General features: G+C 36.7%; 1 protein-coding gene across 3 annotated transcripts in view; it reads left to right on the top strand.

Moving 5' to 3' along the window:
- The window catches only part of LOC150099282 (renalase-like), a 108,450-nt gene that overhangs the window by 72,538 nt on the left and 13,867 nt on the right, over positions 1-22,045 (top strand). For all 3 annotated transcript variants that reach the window (XM_090404227.1, XM_090404228.1, XM_090404229.1), the window contains one exon: positions 7,884-8,057. In XM_090404227.1, coding sequence (XP_090260353.1) covers positions 7,884-8,057 — 174 coding nt within the window. The remainder of the gene's footprint in view (positions 1-7,883; positions 8,058-22,045) is intronic.

The raw sequence follows: 22,045 nt of genomic DNA on the forward strand, positions 1-22,045 counted from the left end.
AATGTATTTATTCAGTAATTTGTATAAAGAGGTGTTGTTGTGTTAAAAAACATAACAATAATATTTTTGTAGATCGTATAGGGTCCCTTCGTTAATGTTAAAGTCTTGTAAATAGTAAGGATAGAAATTGTACCAAGTGCACTGATAACTATTGGATAATTTTAGTGTGTTTGAGTTTCGAAGTAGGTGGGATTAGCCCGCCTCATTCAACTAAGTCTCATAATCACAGACTGCAAATTATAGTAATGTGTGTGTCAATAAGGTGTATAATAATAAATGATGATACTTATATAAAAAAATCTCTTCCTGACAAGTTCTAAAGACTAAATAAATCAATCTTATAATGTTTTGTAGATGATTATATTTTAAGTTAGTAGTTATTTTTTTGTGACACTCTCCTTGATTAAATCAGATTCGCTAAACACATTCATGAGGGGATCATGTGCCCGATTAATGATTTTTGACATTGTTATAATTTTTGGATGTGCTTCACGTTAATTATCAGTAAGGCTGGTATGGCCATGTTTAAACATGCCATTAAACCTTCTTTTACAAAGAATTTTATAACCACACGATACTCAATTTTATCCATTTCAACGGATACAGATAACACTTTTGTTTTGGACAGCTGTATAAAACTACTTGATAGAATCACTTGCAATTTCACATGCTTATGACAGATGTACCAACTTAAAAAAAAATCTTGCAGATAGTGTTGCCATCTATGGTCGAGGCCAAGAACTTTTCAGACCACCCTCATATATTCCAAATTTTAATAAGGTAGATGTAAAATGAATGAATGAGGGGATTAAGCATGAAATCTGGAAAAAATTAGCAAATCAGGCCATGAAAATCCGTTGTGAATTTTCAATATGTGGGAAGAATGAGGAAAAAACAATGATTATGTTAAGATGCTGTTAATGGATGAAAGTGGGAAATTGGTGACTGTTATTACAGAGGACATAATTGAGGTTTTTGGTGTTCATCAACATGTTTCATCCTTAGTGTGAAATCAGAAGCTCAAGTGTAGAGAATGAAATGAAAGAAGACAATGGTGAGCAAGCAAGAGGTATACGAGGAGTGTAATAAATGCAATAGCACTTAATGATATAATCACGTGTCTTAAGGAAATGTTCCAGGGAGTTAGCATCAGCCTTGGTCTATCTGTTACAAGGGGGGATGTGATTTTCATCTTAGGGGACTTTAATGCAAAAGTCCAAGATTTGTTAAACTAATCAAAACTGTAGCCAAAGCCTCTATTCCTAGAGGCTACAGAAAACAATACATCCCATGCTAGAGTAGAGAAACTGAGAAACTTTTAGCCAAAAATATGAAGAGACTGAAGACCCAACTGTTTCTACGGAGCTCATAGCAACTCTGGATAAAAACAGAAAGGAAAGATGGATCTCAGCCATCAATGAACTCGATTTCACCACATCTAGCCGGAAAAGCTGGTCACTTCTGAGAAAATTAGGTGGGGTAGAACTAGCAACACACAAAACAACAGAGATAACTCCTGATCAAATGGCTAATCATTTATTGAAAACCTCCAAGATACATCCCAGTTCTATCAGAAAAATTACCGTGCAATCTTCCATCAGTCAAATCCTGAAGATGGGCCTTGAGCTTCCTGAACTTGAACACCCGGTATCTCGGAAAGAAGTACAAGTAGCCTTAAAACTCACCAAGAAGGGAAAGGCTGCAGGAGTGGATGGTATCCTTCCCAAATTTCTAAAACATCTCGGTCAACAAGGCCAAACATGGCTGGCTGCCCTTTTCTCAAAAATTATAATGATTGGAAAACTACCAAATCTGTGGTGGAAAGCCAAAATAATTGCTGTGCCCAAACCAAGAAAAAATTCAAATGATGTCAAAAATCTACAACCTATCCTTGCTTTGCTCCACCTTTAAGATCTTTGAAAGAATATTCCTTAAAAGAATTTCACCACTCATCAAAAATGCACTCCCGATTGAACAAACTGGCTTCAGGCCGGGAAGAAGAAGAACAGCAACTTCTGACAACACAGATTGAAGCAGGCTTCCAGAAGAAACTTAAATCTGGAGCCACTTTCAACACAATCAAACTGCTTATGACACAGTTTGGATCAGAAGCCTCCTCCTAAAGCTAGGAAATATTATAAGGGGTGCAAAAAAGTTTCCAGCTTTTTGAATACTTTCTCTCCAACAGAAAGATCCAGGTTTATATTGGTGGAAAAAAAAAGAGCAGGCCCAGATTCCTTCACAATGGTCTCCCACAGGGCTCTCTGTTAGCCCCTTTACTCTTTAACATGTACTACTTACCACATACCAGCTCAAGCAAGTATATGTACACTGATGACCTAGTGATTCTACATCAGTCTACCTCCTTTGCCAACCTGGAATCAACCTTGAACACAGACCTGAACATCCTGGAAGAGTACTTCAAGCAGTGGTGGTACGTGAAGCCAAATCCAACATAAACTGTGTCCACAGTATTTCACTCATCTGAACAATGCAGAGGCGATTCGACACCTGAACCTTTCTTTCTGTGGAAAAATACTTTGGAGTGAGCCTGGGCAGAAGCCTGACCTGTAAAAGGCACATCACCAACCTGTCCAACAAAATTAAAATAAGAAACAATATCATTTCAAAGCTTGCTGGAACAACCTGTGGTTATGGTGCCGAAGTCCTAAGGTTGTCAGCACTAGCCCTCGCATTCTCTGCAGCAGAATATGTTCCTCTGTCTGGGAAAGAAGTGCTCACACTAACATTGTAGACACCCAGCTAAACTCTACTATGCTCACAATTAGTGGGACAGTGAGAAGCAGCCCTCTTTCCTGACTGTCTGTCCTATTTACATTGCTTCACTAAACATATGGAGAAGGCAAGCCTCAATTAAAGAATTTAATAAAGCAATGAGCAACCTGCCCCTGCACCAGACTCTCATAAATCCACCTAGTCTTTGCCTAAAATCTACACAGCCTTTCTGGTCCATGGACAAACTCTCTTCAGCTGCCCTGCCATCAACACCTGACATGTGGAGAGAATGCTGGTCCAACAATCTCCCAAGAAACGGTTTCCTGGTAGAAGATCCATGTGCTCTGTAGCCTGGTTTTTCTCTTCCTAGTAAGATTTGGTCATATAGCAACAGGATCAGAACTAACCAGGGCAAATATAGCTACCTACTATATAAGTGGAGGCTGTTAGACCACCCTTATTGTGATTGTTCTCCCATTGCTCGATTTCTCATATTGTGAATGACTGCTCAAGGCACCAATTTCACATTGGTGGCCTACAGGACATCTGCAAAGTGAGGATGAAGCCTTGGATTGGCTTTCCAGACTGGACATTGACCTGCAGCTGTTTTGTATTCCTTTTGCCATAAGAATAAATAAATAAATGCAAAAGTGGGAAAGTCAGGCCTAAGTGTGGCATGTTTGGTCTGGGTTAATGTAATACGCATGGTGAAAAACTATTAAAATTTGTCCATGCTAACAGATTAATCATTGCTAATACCTGTTTCCAAAAACATCCATGACAGACCTATACTTGTACATCTAATATCGATAGGACAAGGTACCAGACTGATTATATCTTAGCTTTCCTCTGGTGGAAAACAATTCTCTAAGATGTGTGCACATCCTTGATGTGCACACTTGTCCTGGAGAAGAGTGTGGTACTGACCATTAGCTACTAAGAACCAATGTAAGACTGAGATTCCAAAATATTTCAAATCAGGCTCTTCTTACTAGACTGGAGGTCAGAGTAATCCCTAGTGGGTTCACAGAAGACACATAACATGGTTGAATGATCTTTGGAGACTAGCAAGGAGAATTCACCTGAAATGTTCTGGGAAGGAGTCAAGGTTATAGTAGAGGATGCAGCCAAGTTGTATCTAAGCCCAGTGAGTAGACCAAGAGACCCAAACTATGTGAATGCATGCAAAATAAAAAAGAAGTTTTATTGTAGCACCAGATATAGTGTCATGTTCAAACACCATTTTTCAATATTGAAAAAAGAAAATTTTTTCTAAGAATTTTTGAAAATCTTTGTCCTATCCTTTTGTTCATTTATTCCAAGAAAGAAAGGACTCTGGGTTTTGAAGTTTATTTTCAAGAAATTACTGTTAATCCTTTAATCTCTTCCCCATTCCCTCTAGGAAATCACCTTGGGAAAAAAACCTAAGCGGTAGACACTTTCGTTGCCTTATATGTCACACAACTGCCTTGCTTATTGGTAGGTTGAAGTGACATATAAGGCAACGAAAGTGTCTACCACTTTCGTTGCCTTATATGTTGAATTTGCAGCTTAGCCAATTCTTGATCTATCACTGATGTTACTATGTTTTCAAGATACTTCTGCAATCTTTTGTGTGAAGAGAGGGAAATTATGTTTTAAAAAAGAAGAGACTTATTCATCTTGCATCACTTCAGAACTCAGACCTGAGTCCTGAAGTGTTGATTGTGGGAGGAAATGAATGATGATCTGATAATAGGCAACTTACTGTGTATGCTTGTTTATGTATGTTGTATGTATCTCTGTAGTTCAGTCAGTATTGTTGAACACGTAGGATAGTTTGATAACAGGTGACTGTATGTGCATTAATACCCTTTGACACACACAGGTCACTGTGTGTGGTTCAATCAATATTGCTGAAACTGATACCTTTGGTTGAAAAGAATCTGGATCTGAATCTCCTCGAGGATTTGAAGAAACTTTATAAGGACTTTTTCAACTGCAGGTGATTTAGACTCGTATGGAAATGACAGATATTCTCTCCCAGAAAATCAGATATTTCATCTTGCAAAACAGACAAACTAACTAAAGAAGACACAGAACACTTTGACAGATTAGCACATAGCAGCCTAGGCAGGTAATATTAATTGTCCTTTCATAACATTCAAGGGTTTACAGGGGCGAATGCTGGTCTTGAAATTCACGCTTGCTCTTGTTATCATTCAGGGAATGAGAGGTGCGATTGAAGTCTGATTAACGACATAATGAATTACTGACCATTTAAAACTATGTACAGGTAACCATCATATAACGTGGATGTTAGGTTCCACAGAAATGGCATGTATAAATTGTGTTATGCGAGTCTCAGATCACATAGAAAAAGTAAAGTTCTGAAATATATTTTTTTAATTATATAAACAATAATGACATATCCAACAAATAAAATATTTTTACTTAATTCAGGTAATTAATGTAAGTTAAGAAAACATAAACTATGAAGCAACACAGTATAAAAATTACAAATTGTACTTAAACTTCATTGCACATAATTCATAAATGTTTTAGGCAAAATAAAATGGTGCATATTTTAATCTTTCATAGCACAGGGATTGGTTAATAAACACTGGTTTTGTCATGTAATCACCTGATGCATTACTACAAAACAGTAGAGTAATTCTGTCTTTGGAAACCTTGGATCCAGGAGCTCTTTCATTTTTCGAAATATAAGGTGCGTTTTTGCACTTTTCTCCAATATAACCCGGATTCATTCGCATTGAACACCTGGTCTGCACTATAAATGTTTATAAACTTTAAGAGTTTTTTGTTTAATAAGATTTTCATCCATAGGAATTTTCTTTTGAGGTGCAATCTTCTATCGAAATCATTAGAGATTTCTTCATTTTTCCATTAGAATATTGCATATACAAGCAACACGCTTTGCACTTATCGTTGACCGTTGCAATAAACACTTTCTCAAATTTTATGTTTATTTTGTTTGATTGTTCGAATTGTTGATTCATTTAAATTCAAAGTCCCTGCAAAAACTCCTGATTTTTCTCCATTTTTCAACCGATCCAAGATTTTGAATATTTTTCTTCGAGAGAAATTAATTTTACTACTATAAAGTGCTCAGTTGGAGATAAACACACTTATGATATTTAACGCACTTTCCTGGCAGTTGAGAAAGAAGTAATATTTATTTGTTAATAAATGCATGCATTTATAAGCATTCCATTTAGGCTTTTATTTTTGTAGACAGAAGACGTCTTAAGCTTGCGTGGCAATAATTGAGCTGTGCATTGTGTATCGAAGGCCGACGCTAGTCAAGCTACCTTGGCTTGCTTGGTTGTGGGAGCATCCAGGTCCTCACTTCAGCACCGATTTCATGCATGCCTATAGCCATTTCTGCTCCCTCCACATAATCTCACCCTGTTGCTTAAACACGGGCCATACGCAGTCAAAGTAGCTCTAGCCAGTGAGCTTCAGCCAGCCTTTACAAGTGTGTGTGTTGCTATGGAAAATTAAGTTACAACCAACTTTTTATGACGATGTTATTGACCAGTTTATAAAGAAGAACTGTAAGGTAGAATTTGTATTCAAGTAGCTAAATTGAAAAAGATAGAATATCATTTGTAAAATAAATGTTGTATTTGTATGATTAAATGTACATAAATTTCTAAATACAGGTAAACCTCATATAACGCAGTCTAAAATTGTAGTAACCCTTGTTGAACGCGGTACTTATACAACACGGTCCTGATTAAAACACGGTCTACAAATTGTAGTAACCATTTATCTTTTCATATGTTTTTCACCACGTGACTTAAAAATCAAATTTTATCTTCATTAAATTTGTGTTTGCCTGTATCCCGCATGTATTCAATATAAGTAGTGAATTTACATTAGGGAAAATACCCTTTAGCACGCATGTACCTCAATTGTTTACCGTATAAAACGTTTATTGTTGAAAATTGTCCTCGTTTCTGCAAAGAAAGTGCATTAAATATCATAAGTGTGTTCATCTCAAGCCGAGCATTTTATTTTCTGGTGAGTTACATACAATATGATGCTTGCTTTTTTGTGTAAAAAATTATTTTTATAGTAATGGCCACAAACTGCAACGAAAGGGAAAAACCAACATTGAAAACAAAATTAATTTCTAAGTTAAAGGGGAGATGGTAAATCCCGTTTTTTTTTTTTTTTTTGTGTTGAAAATTGTCCTCATTTCTGCCAGGATACAGGCAGACACAAATTTAATGAAGATAAAATTTGACTTTTAAGTCGCGTGGTGAAAAACATATGAAAAGATAAATGGTTACTACAATTTGTAGACCGTGTTTTAATCAGGACCGTGTTGTATAAGTACCGCGTTCAACAAGGGTTACTACAATTTTAGACTGCGTTATATGAGGTTTACCTGTATTTAGAAATTTATGTACATTTAATCATACAAATACAACATTTATTTTACAAATGATATTCTATCTTTTTCAATTTAGCTACTTGAATACAAATTCTACCTTACAGTTCTTCTTTATAAACTGGTCAATAACATCGTCATAAAAAGTTGGTTGTAACTTAATTTTCCATAGCAACACACACACTTGTAAAGGCTGGCTGAAGCTCACTGGCTAGAGCTACTTTGACTGCGTATGGCCCGTGTTTAAGCAACAGGGTGAGATTATGTGGAGGGAGCAGAAATGGCTATAGGCATGCATGAAATCGGTGCTGAAGTGAGGACCTGGATGCTCCCACAACCAAGCAAGCCAAGGTAGCTTGACTAGCGTCGGCCTTCGATACACAATGCACAGCTCAATTATTGCCACGCAAGCTTAAGACGTCTTCTGTCTACAAAAATAAAAGCCTAAATGGAATGCTTATAAATGCATGCATTTATTAACAAATAAATATTACTTCTTGCTCAATTAATGAGCTTGCACAGCAAGCATGGAGAATTTGCCACTGGGGATTTATATGAAGCCAAATTTCTTAGCATGACAGGTCGTTAGGCCTAAAACATTAAGAGAAAGGTGAGGGGTGTATGTGTGTGTACATTTTGATTGAGTAATTTTTATTTATTATTATTATTTTTTTTTTTTTTACTTAATTCTTGTATATTATCATACATTTTGTAAAAATAAATAAATAAAATCTTTTAATTATTTCAGAAAGTCAGTTGGATGTAAAAAATACACTGGAGAATATATTGTACAATCCACATATTTCTTTGGGACTTTATTTCTATAAGCCTGTTCTTATGTTTGAAGCTTTACCTTGGACATGTAAATATTTTTCACATGATAATATTATAAAGTTCATATCAGTGGATAACAAAAAAAGAGGTTAGTGGCTTTACATTTTTTTTTCATTACTTATTATGTTATGTAAAACTGATCACTTAAACAAATTTTTTGTATCTTTCGAAGAAGAAATATATATTTTTTATTCAAACACGTTAAACTTAGATGGCTTAGTGCTTATCTGTCTTTGCTTAATCATATATTAAAGCCATTGCATTTATTCAGTGTTAAATTTTGGTTACTGATTCTGTTTATTCATATAAATACTAACAAAAATAGCAGTTCTGAGAAGTGACAGTGGTCCAATATTCAATATTTCATCACATCTTTCTATTATAATACAGTATTCTTCTTTTATTAACTTTTAAAGATTTCACAGTTGTCTTAACAGATCATGCAAGTGATAACACATGTGGAATAGGAAACCTTTTCTGCATGGGAAAGCTGAACATTTACAGCTTTGAATGTTAAATGGCTGTGACCATTTATACCATGTGAAAATGGTATAAATTTTCTATATATATATATATATTTAGAAAATAGTTTGATATCTTTTATGTTTCACATATTTTGTCCATTTAGAAATTTATATGCCTGGGAATTGCTTGTGCTTTTTAAGTAGTGGAAGCTAAATTAGAATTTTATAAATTCCAAAGTGCCTAAGTATATTCGGCTTTAAAATAAGGTTGAATTTTTAATATCCCCTATTTCTATAGAAATTGATATATTTACACAAGTTTGAAAAAAATTGCTGATAGAGATCTAATGGTTAAAAACTATTGTCACACTACATCAAACTAATAAGGATCACAGGAATAGTTTATTATTGTGGATAGTTTGTTATAGTGTAATACACACATATATAATACACATACACGTATAATACACATGTGTATATATACACATACACATAATACACATTCAAGGCTTCAGTCAGAACTTTTTTGGTAGTTTGTTATAATGGTGTTTACTACTGTGTGAGTTAATTATATATAGCCTGTGCCATGCACTTCTGAGAATACATTCATGAAATTACAATATTTTAAAAAATTATGCAAATGAATATATATAAAACAGAATTGTGCACAAATTTGGTCCCCTGTTTTTCATGAAGTTATATTGGAATAGTCCAGAGAAGACTGAGTAAGGTGGTAATGGGATATTAAGACAGATTGAGGGCATGCAATTTGCAAAGCCTTGTGATTAGGAGGAAGGGGATATGATTGAGACATTTAAGTTGGTAAATGATTATTACTGGGTTAATGTGGAAGAAATTTTTCATAGAATAGGGAAAAGGGGGGGTTAGAACAGGAGACATTCCCAGAAGCTGTGTTGTTGTTGTTATTATTACAGGCAACTCCAAGGATTCCTTAGACTCATCGAGGAAGGCCCGATGAGTCTAAACATCATGTCATGAACTATCCAATATTTGCGCGGTATCTATCATACTTTGCTTTAAACTCATTCACAGTCATGGCACCCACAACAGACTCAGGCAACCTATTCCACTCATTCACTACTCTCCAAGCAAAAAATCTAGTTCTAACACCCTTGCTAACTTCACTCTTACTCCGTTTCCAAGGATGGCCCTTAGTTCTCCCACCAACACACCTGTCCTGAAAAATTTCTTCTGAATTAATCTTGTAAAAACCCCTCAGTAATTTGTGTCTCAATCATATCACACCTTTTCTGCCTATCAACCAGTTTCTGTAACCCACAGATCTTCAACCTGTTCTCATAAGGTTCATTTCATAGACCTGCTACCATCTTAGTCACTTGCCTCTGAATCCTCTCCACCTCCTTTGCATCACCAAAAGACCCTGGAGACCAGATTTGCATGCAGTAGTCAAGATGGGATCTTATCAAGGCTCGATAAAGGGGAACAATAACCTGTTTGTCTCTGCTCATCAAAGTATTCTTCAGTAACCAAGTGATCTGATGAGCTGCTTTAGCCCCTTTTGCTATGTGACCCCCTAAACTTTAACTCCCTATCCACTAACATTCCCAAGTCTCTGGCTTTGTCAATTTCCAGGAGTACAGTTCCACCAATGTCATATACAGCAGATAATCTTTTCACTCCAAAATGCATAACCTTACACTTTACCACGTTAAACTGACATCCATTCTCATTTGTCCAATCTGTTAATTTATCCAAATTATCCTGCAAAATTTTGACATCATCTGTATTAACTATTATTAAATATTGCTCTACCCAACTTTGCATCATCGGCAAATAACTGAGCAGTTCCTCTCAGATTATTTCCTATATTGTTAATGAACAAATTAAACAGTAGCAGTCCAAGAACAGAACCTTGTGGCATGCCACTAGTCACAGGCCTTCTTTTGGACTCTACTCCTAAATAAACTACTCTCTGATATCTCTCCATCAACCACCTCTGCAGTCTTCAGTTGCCTGTGCTGTAGTTTACTTAGAATTTCATGTGATATCTTGTCAAAGGTCTTTGCAGAGTCCAGCAGTATCACTGTAAACCCATTACCTTTATCCAACTCAGTTGTCATTGTATTATAAAATGTGAGCAAGTTATTGAGGCATGATCTACCTTTACAAAACCATCTTGCCCCTCCCACCATAAGGAGGGTGTGAGTAGACACATAAAGAGCAGGTTCTTTGCATGGAAAGAGATTGTGAGCAGAATGCATTTCCTAACATTGTAGTGAATGTAGGTGTATTGAATGAGTTTAAAGCATGGTTTAATGGGCTTTGTGTGTAACAGTGTTTACCTCCCACAATGAGTCTTTTAACTCCATGGAGGTCTGGTGTAATAATAATGATAATAAAATACAATAGATAATTTATTATTTGGCTACTTTAACCAGCTATTTTTTATTTGTTGTTATTATTTTTTCTTGGAAAAGGTTGTTCTTGCATTCTAAATGTTTTTAAAAAAACTGCTAATTAAATTATATTGCATTAACCACCAACTGGCTGTAATATATATTTCTGTCATCTAAAACATCAATGCGAAGTGTACCATTAAAATTACAATACTATTGAGATTCCATTGAAAGAGCATGTGAGAAATATTGTATGAGGAGAGGATGTCAAAGAGTTGTTGGAAGAAGAGATAAAGAAGAGTGACAGGGTGGAGTTTGCGAGTCTGCTCCCACACTATTATAGAGATGAACTGAGATGGAGAGCGATGATAGCTAATGAATCAATATGCAGGTTTTGCAAAAGGAATGTTGTAGAGTTTACGACAATATGTGGAAGAGATAGGGTCCTCACCACATGTTGTTATGCCCGTAGTTAACCATGAATCACATCATGGTAGTCAACCTCCTAGATAGGAGATGACACATGAATGGAAGAGTTTGTGGACTTATAGCCTAAATTTGATGGATGGATGGAGAGATTTATTTGTACAGTGCTGATGGACTGCACTTAAATGGATTCAGAGTTAGGTGTTTGAAGAGAGCTTTATTCACTGAGAGTGTGGGAGCACAAAGTCAGGAAAACTAAAGCAATTAAAGTGGATTCAGACAAGTGTGTGTAAAGGCACTCATGAAGTGAATGAAGAAAAAATGCAGTATCTAGTCTCTCAAACAACAATATTGAATGGGGTAGTCAACTCAAAATGTAAAGGTTGTTGGAGGTCTAAGGGATGCTACAGTTTCTATATACTAATGCTAGATGCATCAGAAATAAGAGGGAAGAATTGTTGGCATTGATTACTGCAACTTGCCAAAAGTTATAGTATTAGTGAGATTTGGATAACAGCAGATGACATAGTTACAGGAATAGAATGTGATGGATTTAGTATTTTCAGAGAGGATAGAGTAGACAGGACAAGCGGTGGGATACTGCTGATGTGGTGTTACAGAAGGCTGTTGAGGATATCATATACTGAGAGGTGTACAAATGAATGGGTGTTAGAAAAGATCAGTAGAACTTTAAGGCTCCTTAAGGATATTGACAGAAGAAAGTTAAAATATTTTGGACACATAGAAAGGATGGAAGGGAGACTTCTCAGAACAGTAATAGAAGGTAAAGTTCCTGGAAAAAGAGGAAGGGGTAAACCATCAATGAGAAGGATGGATAGTGTATGTGGAGTGACTGCCCATGCAGTCCTGTTGTTTGCTTTTCTGGAGAAGCCTGGTGTGGCACATCACCAAGCATTGGAGTGACAATACAGCATCTGTAGATGCCCAGTGAACATAGAGAGAAAGAGAGAGAATTCAACTTTGGAGACATAGATTGAAAGATCACATTGCAGGAAGGAAATGGAATTTATACACTTACTGAGAGATAATTATAAGGAGACAGGTGAAGAGCAGATGCATGAAGAATATAAGACACAGGCCAGGAGAGTGACTAGTATGGTAAGAAAGGTGAAACTGGAATATGAGAAGAAATTGGCCCTAAGATTCAAAGAAAATCGTAGGGAATTTTTTAGATATGTGGCAGTAGGAGGAGAAATGACTATGGAAGAATGATATTGTGGGATCCAAAGAAAATCGTAGGGAATTTTTTAGATATGTGGCAGTAGGAGGAGAAATGACTATGGAAGAAAATCGTAGGGAATTTTTTAGATATTGGCCAGTAGGAGGAGAAATGACTATGGAAGAATGATATTGTGGGATAAAAATGGGAATAGGGTGACTGGTGAAGAGGACATAGTGGAATTGTTCAATGAACACTTTATTATAGTATTTCATCCTGGAGGAGTAAATTTTAATACTAGAGGGATAGGACAGGTTTGAGGTTTAGAGGTGCAGGAAGAGAGTGCGTTCCAAATACTGAATACTCTAGATGTCAGTAAACCTGTGGAACTGGATGGTATTTCACAATGAGTTTTGAGAGAATGTACTAAAGAACTGACAGCTCCTTTGACCTGGCTTTTCGATGAAAGTCTGGCTATGAGAAAGGTGCCCAGGGAATGGAAGGAAGGTAAGATAGTGCCATTGCATAAGGGTGGTAGCAGAATGGAAGTGTCTAATTATAGGTCAGTTTGTGTGTCATCAGTTGTTGGTAAGATCTTGGAGAAAGTAGTGAAGCACCGTATACAGCATTGGGCAGATGAGGGTAATGTTATCTGTGAGAGTCAACATGGATTTGTGAAAGGGATGCTCTTGTTTCAGCAATATGCTAGTCTTTTATGACAAACTTACAAGAGCATTAGATGAGGGAAACTCATATACTGTAATGTTCTTACACTTAGCGAAGGCATTTGACAGAGTACCACATGATAAGATGATATTTAAGTTGCAGTATATGGGTTTGGATGTCAGATTGATCAACCGGATTCAGGATTGGCTGTCCAATAGGTATCAGAGAGTTGTGTATGGTGAGGCAGTTTCAAGGAGGCAGAAGGTTACAAGTGGGGTCCCACAGCTCAGTACTGGGACCTATATTGTTTAACTTTTATATCAATGACATTGTCAGTGGATTGCAGGGGGATATTCAGTTGTTTGCAGATGATGTGAAGCTGGAAAAGGTTATTAGTACTAGTGTGGTAGCCCTGAAAGAGGATTTGAATAAGCTAGACAGATGGGCATATGAATGGGGGTATCGGTTTAATGCAGCAAAATGTAAGGTCTTGAGGTTTGGGACACTGCATACTCTATTGGAGGAGTTGTAATGGAGAGAGTAGGGGAGACAAGAGATCTGGGGTTGATGATTGATAGAAACCTGAAATTCAGGGGACATATCGCAAAGGTGGTGAAGGTAACACAGAGGATTGCTGCAATAATGAGAAGGATGCTGATCTGCAGAGATAAAAGAGTTATCATTCCGTTGTATAAGACCCTGATCAGACCACACTTAGACTATTGTTCTCAGATTTGGTCTCCAGGATTTGAAGGGGATAAATTAACTGTGGAAAGAGTACAAAGGCAGATAACAAAGATGGTTTCAGGACTGTACAATGTTAGTTTTGAGGATCGGCTGAGGGAATGTGGACTGCAGAGTTTGGTAAATAGAAGAAGGAGAAGTGATATGATTGAAACTTTTAAAATGTTGAGAGGTGGTTATGGTTACAGGGTGGACACCGGGGAGTTTTTTCGCTTGGTTGAACAGCAGGAAGGAGTGATGACAAGGGGGCCATCCCTGGAAGTTACGAAAGGAAGCTGTGAACAAGAAGGTGAGGAGTGGTTTCTTTGCATGGTGGGGTGGTTGAACTGTGGAATGCATTGCCTGATAGAGTGATGAGAGCAAGAATGGTCAATGAGTTTAAGGACTGGTATGATAGACTGTGTTTCCTAGGAGGGACCTCCCGTGCTGAGGCTTTTGACTCCATGGAGACCTGAATAATAATAATTAAAGTAGAATGTGACATGTCGAATCTTGTTTTAGGATCAGAAGATCTGTCCATAACGTAACTATATTGCCTACTACTACTGGAGGCAATGTAGTTAGTACAGAAAATCTGTCCATAACTACATTGGCTCCAGTTGAGGAAAAGTGATCATGTGGTCTTGACATGGGAGGTGGCAAAATGTGGAAATTCCAGTTAAGAAGGGGATGTATGTGTAACTATTAAGTCAGGTGATTATGATACACTTAGAAAGCAGCTTGAAGCAGTGCCATGTTGTGGTACTGCTTCAAGTGTGGTACAGAAGATCTGTCCATAACTACATTGCCTCCAGTTGAGGAAAAGTGATCATGTGGTCTTGACATGGAAGGTGACAAAATGTGGAAATTCCAGTTAAGAAGGGATATATGTGAAACTATAAGGCAGGTGATTATGATACACATAGAAAGCAGCTTGAAGTCCACGCGGTTAATCTAGTGGCTATGCGCTTTGCAACCATATGCCTGGGGAAGGAGTGTCCTAGGTTCAATTCCCGTCGACGACGTGAGGAACTTAAGGATCTTTCTCAGCCATAGCCAAGTTAGTCAGTCTTGGGTCTGGACAGCAGGGTTTTTCCCCAGTTTATCTGGGGTTTTTCATCCCGTAAACAGGCAAACTTGCCCCATGAACACATGCTGCTACAGTAAAAAAAAATACATTTTCCCCCTCAGCGACAGGCTGGCTGGGGGTTATACTAACAAATGTCGTATCTACGTAACACGTGGACCCTGCAATGGAAGTGGGAAAAACGTGCAGAGGAAGAAGAAGAAGGAAGCAGCTTGAAGCAGTACCATGTTGTGGATGGAAGAAAGATGACCAGCTAACTCACAACCAGTACAAGAATCAGGCAATAAAGGTGACCAGCATGATAAGAAAGGCAAAATCAGATTTGAGAAGAAATTAGCTGAATAGGCAAAAGGAAATTCTAATGAGCTTTTCATTTTGTGGCAAGTATTAATTTTTTTATTAATTTGCATATCACCATATTAACTTCTTATTTGCATCATTGTAATGTTAACACTTTACATGTCAATCAGGTGGCACTTGTGAATAAGCTACTCTAAACTTGTGCTCCAACATTTTATCGTTACTGTGAGTGTTTTTCATTCAAATTCATCAATAAATGTAAATTTAATAGCAGGTACTAAGGAGCCGATTACTTCTGCACAACCTGCAGTTAAAAAGCAACCATGTGTAAGTGCCTGCTATACCTACCATGTGAAGCAAAGATGGCAGCAACAAAGGCCAACAACAAAAGAGCACCTCATGTCTTGCCAACGTAGTGCCATAGATCGCCGACAAATCCAATGATAATATAAAGTGCTGCAGCTGATGTTACCACCATATTGATGTTACCAATAAAAAGATGAGTATATTGTGTGATTTCTGTTGCCACTGTCTACATGCTTCATGTGCCAAAATAGATGAACTGCTGCATAAGCTATTTATCGGCTAAAACAGTCCTTTTTCTGTTCTCTGTGTCTCCCTTCTGTAAAAAAGCTCCTGAACTTAGGAAAACGAGTTGAAAAACCTTGAACAGCACCTTAATACTATGAATGAAACTTTTTCCCTTAAAATCTGAACACTGTAAACTAAGCTTGAATTTATTGATGATCAGCAGTGCAACATAAATACATTCTTTCCTGCTAATGAGCTTTGCAACCTAATCACATCAACAATACACACACAACTCGATTGAGGGTAAAAAAAAAAATTCAATGCCGTTATTTTGAAATTTCTGATGGTAAAACCCTAAAAGAAGACATAAGCAAATTAGCAGAAGACTGCAACTTTGATTCTAGAAATATTGTCAGATGCCATCGCTTCAGACCCATAAATAAAAGAAAGGACTGAATGTACAGGGTGTTCGGGATAAATTTGACATATTTATAATTAATTATATTTTTCCGTAAGTTACATGTATTAACACACACTTCTCTTCATTTAAAAGTTTGGACCCTTCTTCATTCACATACAAGATGTCAGAAAGGATGGATAGCTGGAACCCACCTGAATCATGGAAGAGAATAACTTGTATCATGATGATTCGTGCCCGCCATCAAAATAAGGATATTACGACTGCTGCCCAATGCTCCCTGAATACAGTAAAAACAATCAGGCATGAACTAGAGACTTGCAATGGTGACTACGAGGATGTAGCAAGAAGAAAGATCCCTAGCAGACGATCTGATTGCGTTCGCACAGCAGAATTCCTCGCAAATCTGCAGGAACAGGTGTTGAAGAACCCTATCATTGGAATTCGGGCTTTGTTCGTGGAGTTGCTAACTGTAGTCAAGCCCTGGATAACAAGGGTAGCCAATGGTAGGCCGTATGTATGGCAGCAGGATTCGGCCCCTTGCCACACCTCTGGGAAAAGTCAAAAATGGTTGTCTGAAAATTTCTATGACTTCACCAGTCCAAATGTTTGGCCTCCAAACTCCCCAGACCTTAACCCCATGGATTATTTTGTATGGGGCGCAGTTGAAAAAGACACCAATCGCACTTCCAGTAATACAAAAGCCCAGTTAATGGATAAAATTAAAACAGTTTTTGCGGCCCTTCCCAGGGAGACTGTAGCATCAGCTTGTTCGAGGTTCCGAAGCAGAATTGAAGCTGTGATCGATGCTAATGGTGGTTATTTTGAGTAAATCTTGTTGATAGTATTGTAATTAACTCTGCCTGTAATGTTTTTTTGTCAATTCATTAAATTTAATAGATACAAAGAAGATTTTCTTTTTCCTTACGAAACTGTCAAATTTATCCCGAACACCCTGTACTTTTCATGCCTCGTAAAAGTGACTTGTGATACAATGACAAGCACATCAAAATTAATAACAGTGATTAATAACAAGTTCAAGGATACTTTCCCCCAATCACACATACTGCTTGACCTGACCTAACGTTTTAAGGAATTCAGGACTTTTAATTCTGATGGTTGGATATCATAGATCACTTTGGTTATTTTAAAATGTAGTCTATTAGCTTCAATACTAGACAGATGACTGGTGTTTTTTTCAATGTTGTGTATGAAATCTAGATAGGGAATACATTTGGGCAAAATCGTCCATCAAATGACTCAAAACATACCATGAAAGACCTCCTAGAATATATGGTTCATCAAAATTATATAAAAGTAGCTGTCCACTTAGACCCATTGTGGATTCTGTAGGCAGTCTCACTTATAAATTATTAAGATTTCTGTCTAACCTTCTCCTTCCCCTCACTGGCCACTCAGCTTCTTCAATAAAAAATTCCATAGATCAAAAAAAAAAAAAATCAGCTAACGCCTTTTTATTCCCGTATATACGGGAGTAGGCGAGGCCATTTAGCCCTATCTAACTTTTTGGCGACTGAGTGGGCAGTTCAATCTCCACTGGTACCCAATCAGAGACAGATGGCCCAAGGCTATCACTAATTAAGCGGTACGCAGTGAAGAGAGACTGCTCAAATGTGCCGCCATCTCGTGGTCTCTAACCCTAACACAATATATTTAATGTCTGAAATAATGTGGGTTCTACGGTCGATTTTCTTGAGTTTACAGGACGAAAAACCCGAGTTTCCGGGAGGAAAAACCTGCTTGCCCGTGCCAGAGATCGACTAACTCGGGAACCGGTCGAAAAAAGGCTTAGAAAAATTTCCTCTAGTCGCCGACTAGACTCGAAACCAAGACTTCCTTCGTGCGGCCTAGCGCGATGGTGTGCAAACGCCACATCCACTGAGCTACACAGGCTCCATAGATACATTGAATAAAATTCCATAGGTACATAGATGACATTTTTGCAGTTTGGAGCCACACAGAACCAGAACTCTACACATTTCTACAAAAAATCAACAAACTACATCAAGTTCACAACTGAATATATTTTCATTGGCACGTGAAAAAGAATCACCAAACGGTATTTCCTTTTTTGATGTACACATCAGTGTAAGCAAGATGGATACATTTCCACGTTTGTCTACTAAAGCTAACATTTTTTCAGGTCGTTATATCCACAAAACATCAGCTCACCATCCATCTCAAAAATATGGCATCATAAAATCTTTAGTATCCAGTGCACACAAGATTTGTTCTGAAACAGGAATTGGAAATTGTCAAAGAAACAGCCTTACTAAATGAATATAATCCAATAATAACTCAATCAACCACTCTTCTATAAATCGACTCAGACAAGAAGAACCCCGAAGGACCCTATACCATATATTAAAGGCATCTCTGAATGTGTGGCAAAAATTATGAAAAAATATCAACTCATTGCTACCTATAAACCTATCAACCAAATTTGCAACTTGCTACCTTCTCCAAAAGACAAGCTCCCACCAATGATACTACCTAGCATATACGAAGTACCATGTTCATGTAAATTGCCTTACTATGGACAAACAGGAAAATCTATAAATAAATGTATCTCTGAACATCAAGACCATATCTGTCTCATCAAACCTCATAAATCTAGCTGCATAACATGGAATTGAAAATGCTAACCACAGGATCCAATGGAATAATGTTAAGCTGCTGCATAGATCTATATATAAACATGAACATTTATATAAAGAAAGTGATGAAGCCTGCCTTCATAGACCTCATCTTAATCGAAATGACTGTCTCACTGTTCCAAAAGTTTGGGAAATTGTTATCCTCAATTGTATTAAATAAATATAGCTGTTATATTTTAATTTCAATTTAATTAGGTTTAATCTCAGCCCATTAGTTTTAAGCCATGAACTATATGTAGAGGGATTCCATTTTTTCATTTTACACAAATTATGGACTCTACAATCTTGTTATAAATAATTATTTTAATTTCCTGATGTTTCAACCAGTGGGGTTGCTGCAACTTTTGAAATATATATATATATACATATACCCTGTAAGTACAGTGTATACATTTGGGTAAAATATCAAAATTATGGTAAAAATTAAAAAAAAAATTCAACATAAAAAAGTATTGTTTATTATCGATAATAAAATTATACAGTTTGGTATAATTCAAAATTACTTACAAATAAAATATATTCTGTTATTAAAAATAAAAAATATATATTCAATAATGTTCTAAAATAAAAACTATAACAAATGTTATGGTTTATTATCTTTAATTGTAATGTCCAAATATTTAAAGAAACAGAGTAAACATGATAAGTACTATGAACACTCTATTACTGGCGCAAACTGCATATAAACAACAGTGGAACTGCATGACGGACAATGCCTGCATTACGCTAATAGCTCGCATCTCACTATGACGTGCATGTGCTTGCACACGTAGCAAATACTAGCAATATGACACTGTGGTGAACACAGTGCTAGTGTCCTTCACCCTCTTAAGTGCTATAATATGGAATTTTATTATTTTTTATAATAAGAGAATTGTATATGATTGGTGATGATAAAATTAAATATTACAAGCAAATATAAATAAATTAATAAATATATTTGTATATTGAGAAAAATTGGGGGTGCTGCAGTTCCACAGTGCCTATGCACAAGTCGCCCTTGGTTTCAGCCTTCATATTAAGGTCATCATCAGGAGTAGACACACACGCACGCACACACACACACACACACACACACACACACACACACACACACACACACACATATATATATGTATATATATATATATATACACACACACACAGAGACAAGCTAAATTACATTTCACACAGTATGCTGAAGAGACAATGATTTGATCAATGATAAATAATAATATTTGGTTAACCGATCAAGTGTTGATCAATATTTTATTAATTAACTGGACCAACTAGTTTCGCCACACTTATCTGTTGGCTTCTTCAGGGCACTAACATATAGGTTTAAACACTCTCACAATTATGCGTAACTGCAAAACTGACAAGAATAAAAACTGACTAGAATAATTACAAATGAAATAGTATCGAGCGTGAGTGAAACACGTATCGCGTGTACAAGATCACCTAGCTGTTGCTGAGGAACCTTCTGTAGTTTGTATTAAAGTTAATTTCTTCTGTTTTTAAGGCTCTGATTAGGGTTTTCCATATCTCTGGCAGTATTAGGCCTTGATTTCTGTTAAGGTTCACAGTAGAACGGGTGACTGTGGCTGCTTCTTTGAACATTCTCGATAGCCCAGAAATGTCCTGTCTGTTGTTTTTGACATAGCCAATGTGCTCCTTTTGCCTGATTTCGAGGCTTCTCGAAGTCTGTCCGATGTAATTAGAGCCACATGAGCATGGAATATTATAGACTCCAGCATATTTGTAGAAAGGATGGTTGTCTTTTGGAGATCTTAGTAGTTTACGAATAGTATCTATAGGTTGAAATGCTACTCTTATTTTGTGTTGTTTGAGGAGATTGGCGAGCTTGTTGGAGATGCCACTTAAGAAGAGATTCAATATATAAAAACGATAGCAATTCCGTATGTAAGTGGCATCTCCAACAAGCTTGCCAATCTCCTCAAACAACACAAAATAAGAGTAGCATTTCAACCTATAGATACTATTCGTAAACTACTAAGATCTCCAAAAGACAACCATCCTTTCTACAAATATGCTGGAGCCTATAATATTCCATGCTCATGTGGCTCTAATTACATCGGACAGACTTCGAGAAGCCTCGAAATCAGGCAAAAGGAGCACATTGGCTATGTCAAAAACAACAGACAGGACATTTCTGGGCTATCGTCTCATTTCTCCACAACTAACCATGTCATCGAGTGGGACAAAAGCTGTTCCCCCTACTTAGAGGAAGATTACCATTCAAGAATGTTCAAAGAAGCAGCCACAGTCGCCCGTTCTACTGTGAACCTTAACAGAAATCAAGGCCTAATATTGCCAGAGATATGGAAAACCCTAATCAGAGCTTAAAAACAGAAGAAATTAACTTTAATACAAACTACAGAAGGTTCCTCAGCAACAGCTAGGTGATCTTGTACACGCGATACGTGTTTCACTCACGTTCGATACTATTTCATTTGTAATTATTCTAGTCAGTTTTTATTCTTGTCAGTTTTGCAGTTACGCATAATTGTGAGAGTGTTTAAACCTATATGTTAGTGCCCTGAAGAAGCCAACAGATAAGTGTGGCGAAACTAGTTGGTCCAGTTAATTAATAAAATATTGATCAACGCTTGATCGGTTAACCAAATGTTATTATTTACTATTTATGATCAAGAAAACAACCTTCATGATTTGATCAATGGTTATTCTGCTGGTCTGACCTCTAGTGAAAATAAAATAAAATTACAATAAATAAATGAAATAAATTAACTACATCAAAGCTGTATTCTGTTTAAAACAACATCAGAGAAACATTCTTTCACATAGATAGTTTTCTTACAGTAAAAATGCTGTCCTAATTTAACATGACAATTGTTATATTAGATTTAGGATTCTGGATTACCTATGGTCCTGTTTATAATTAACTCTTAGGGAGAAAAGTTAAGTAGGTAGAATATGTGCCTTCCATATGCTTGGGATTTTTAGACCATCATTATTGTTAAGATTAGGGTGATTGATAATAATCTCACAGGCCTCCTTAAATTTACGTTCATACCATGTTTTGGTGTGATGTAAACAACAGATGCTTTTCCAGTCAATTCTATGTAAAGTGTTCAGGGCATGATCAGAAAGACCAGCTTGACCATAGTTATTATATTTCATGTGTCGTTTATGTTCCTTTTTTCTGGTAGGAATTGTACATTCTATTTCCCTTATATAGAGCAAATTACAGGTACAATGAATACA

The sequence above is a fragment of the Typopeltis vanoorti genome, chromosome 14 (assembly GCF_054136105.1).
Source record: "Typopeltis vanoorti isolate ZY-2024b chromosome 14, IOZ_Tvanoo_1.0, whole genome shotgun sequence".
Classification (NCBI taxonomy): domain Eukaryota; kingdom Metazoa; phylum Arthropoda; class Arachnida; order Uropygi; family Thelyphonidae; genus Typopeltis; species Typopeltis vanoorti.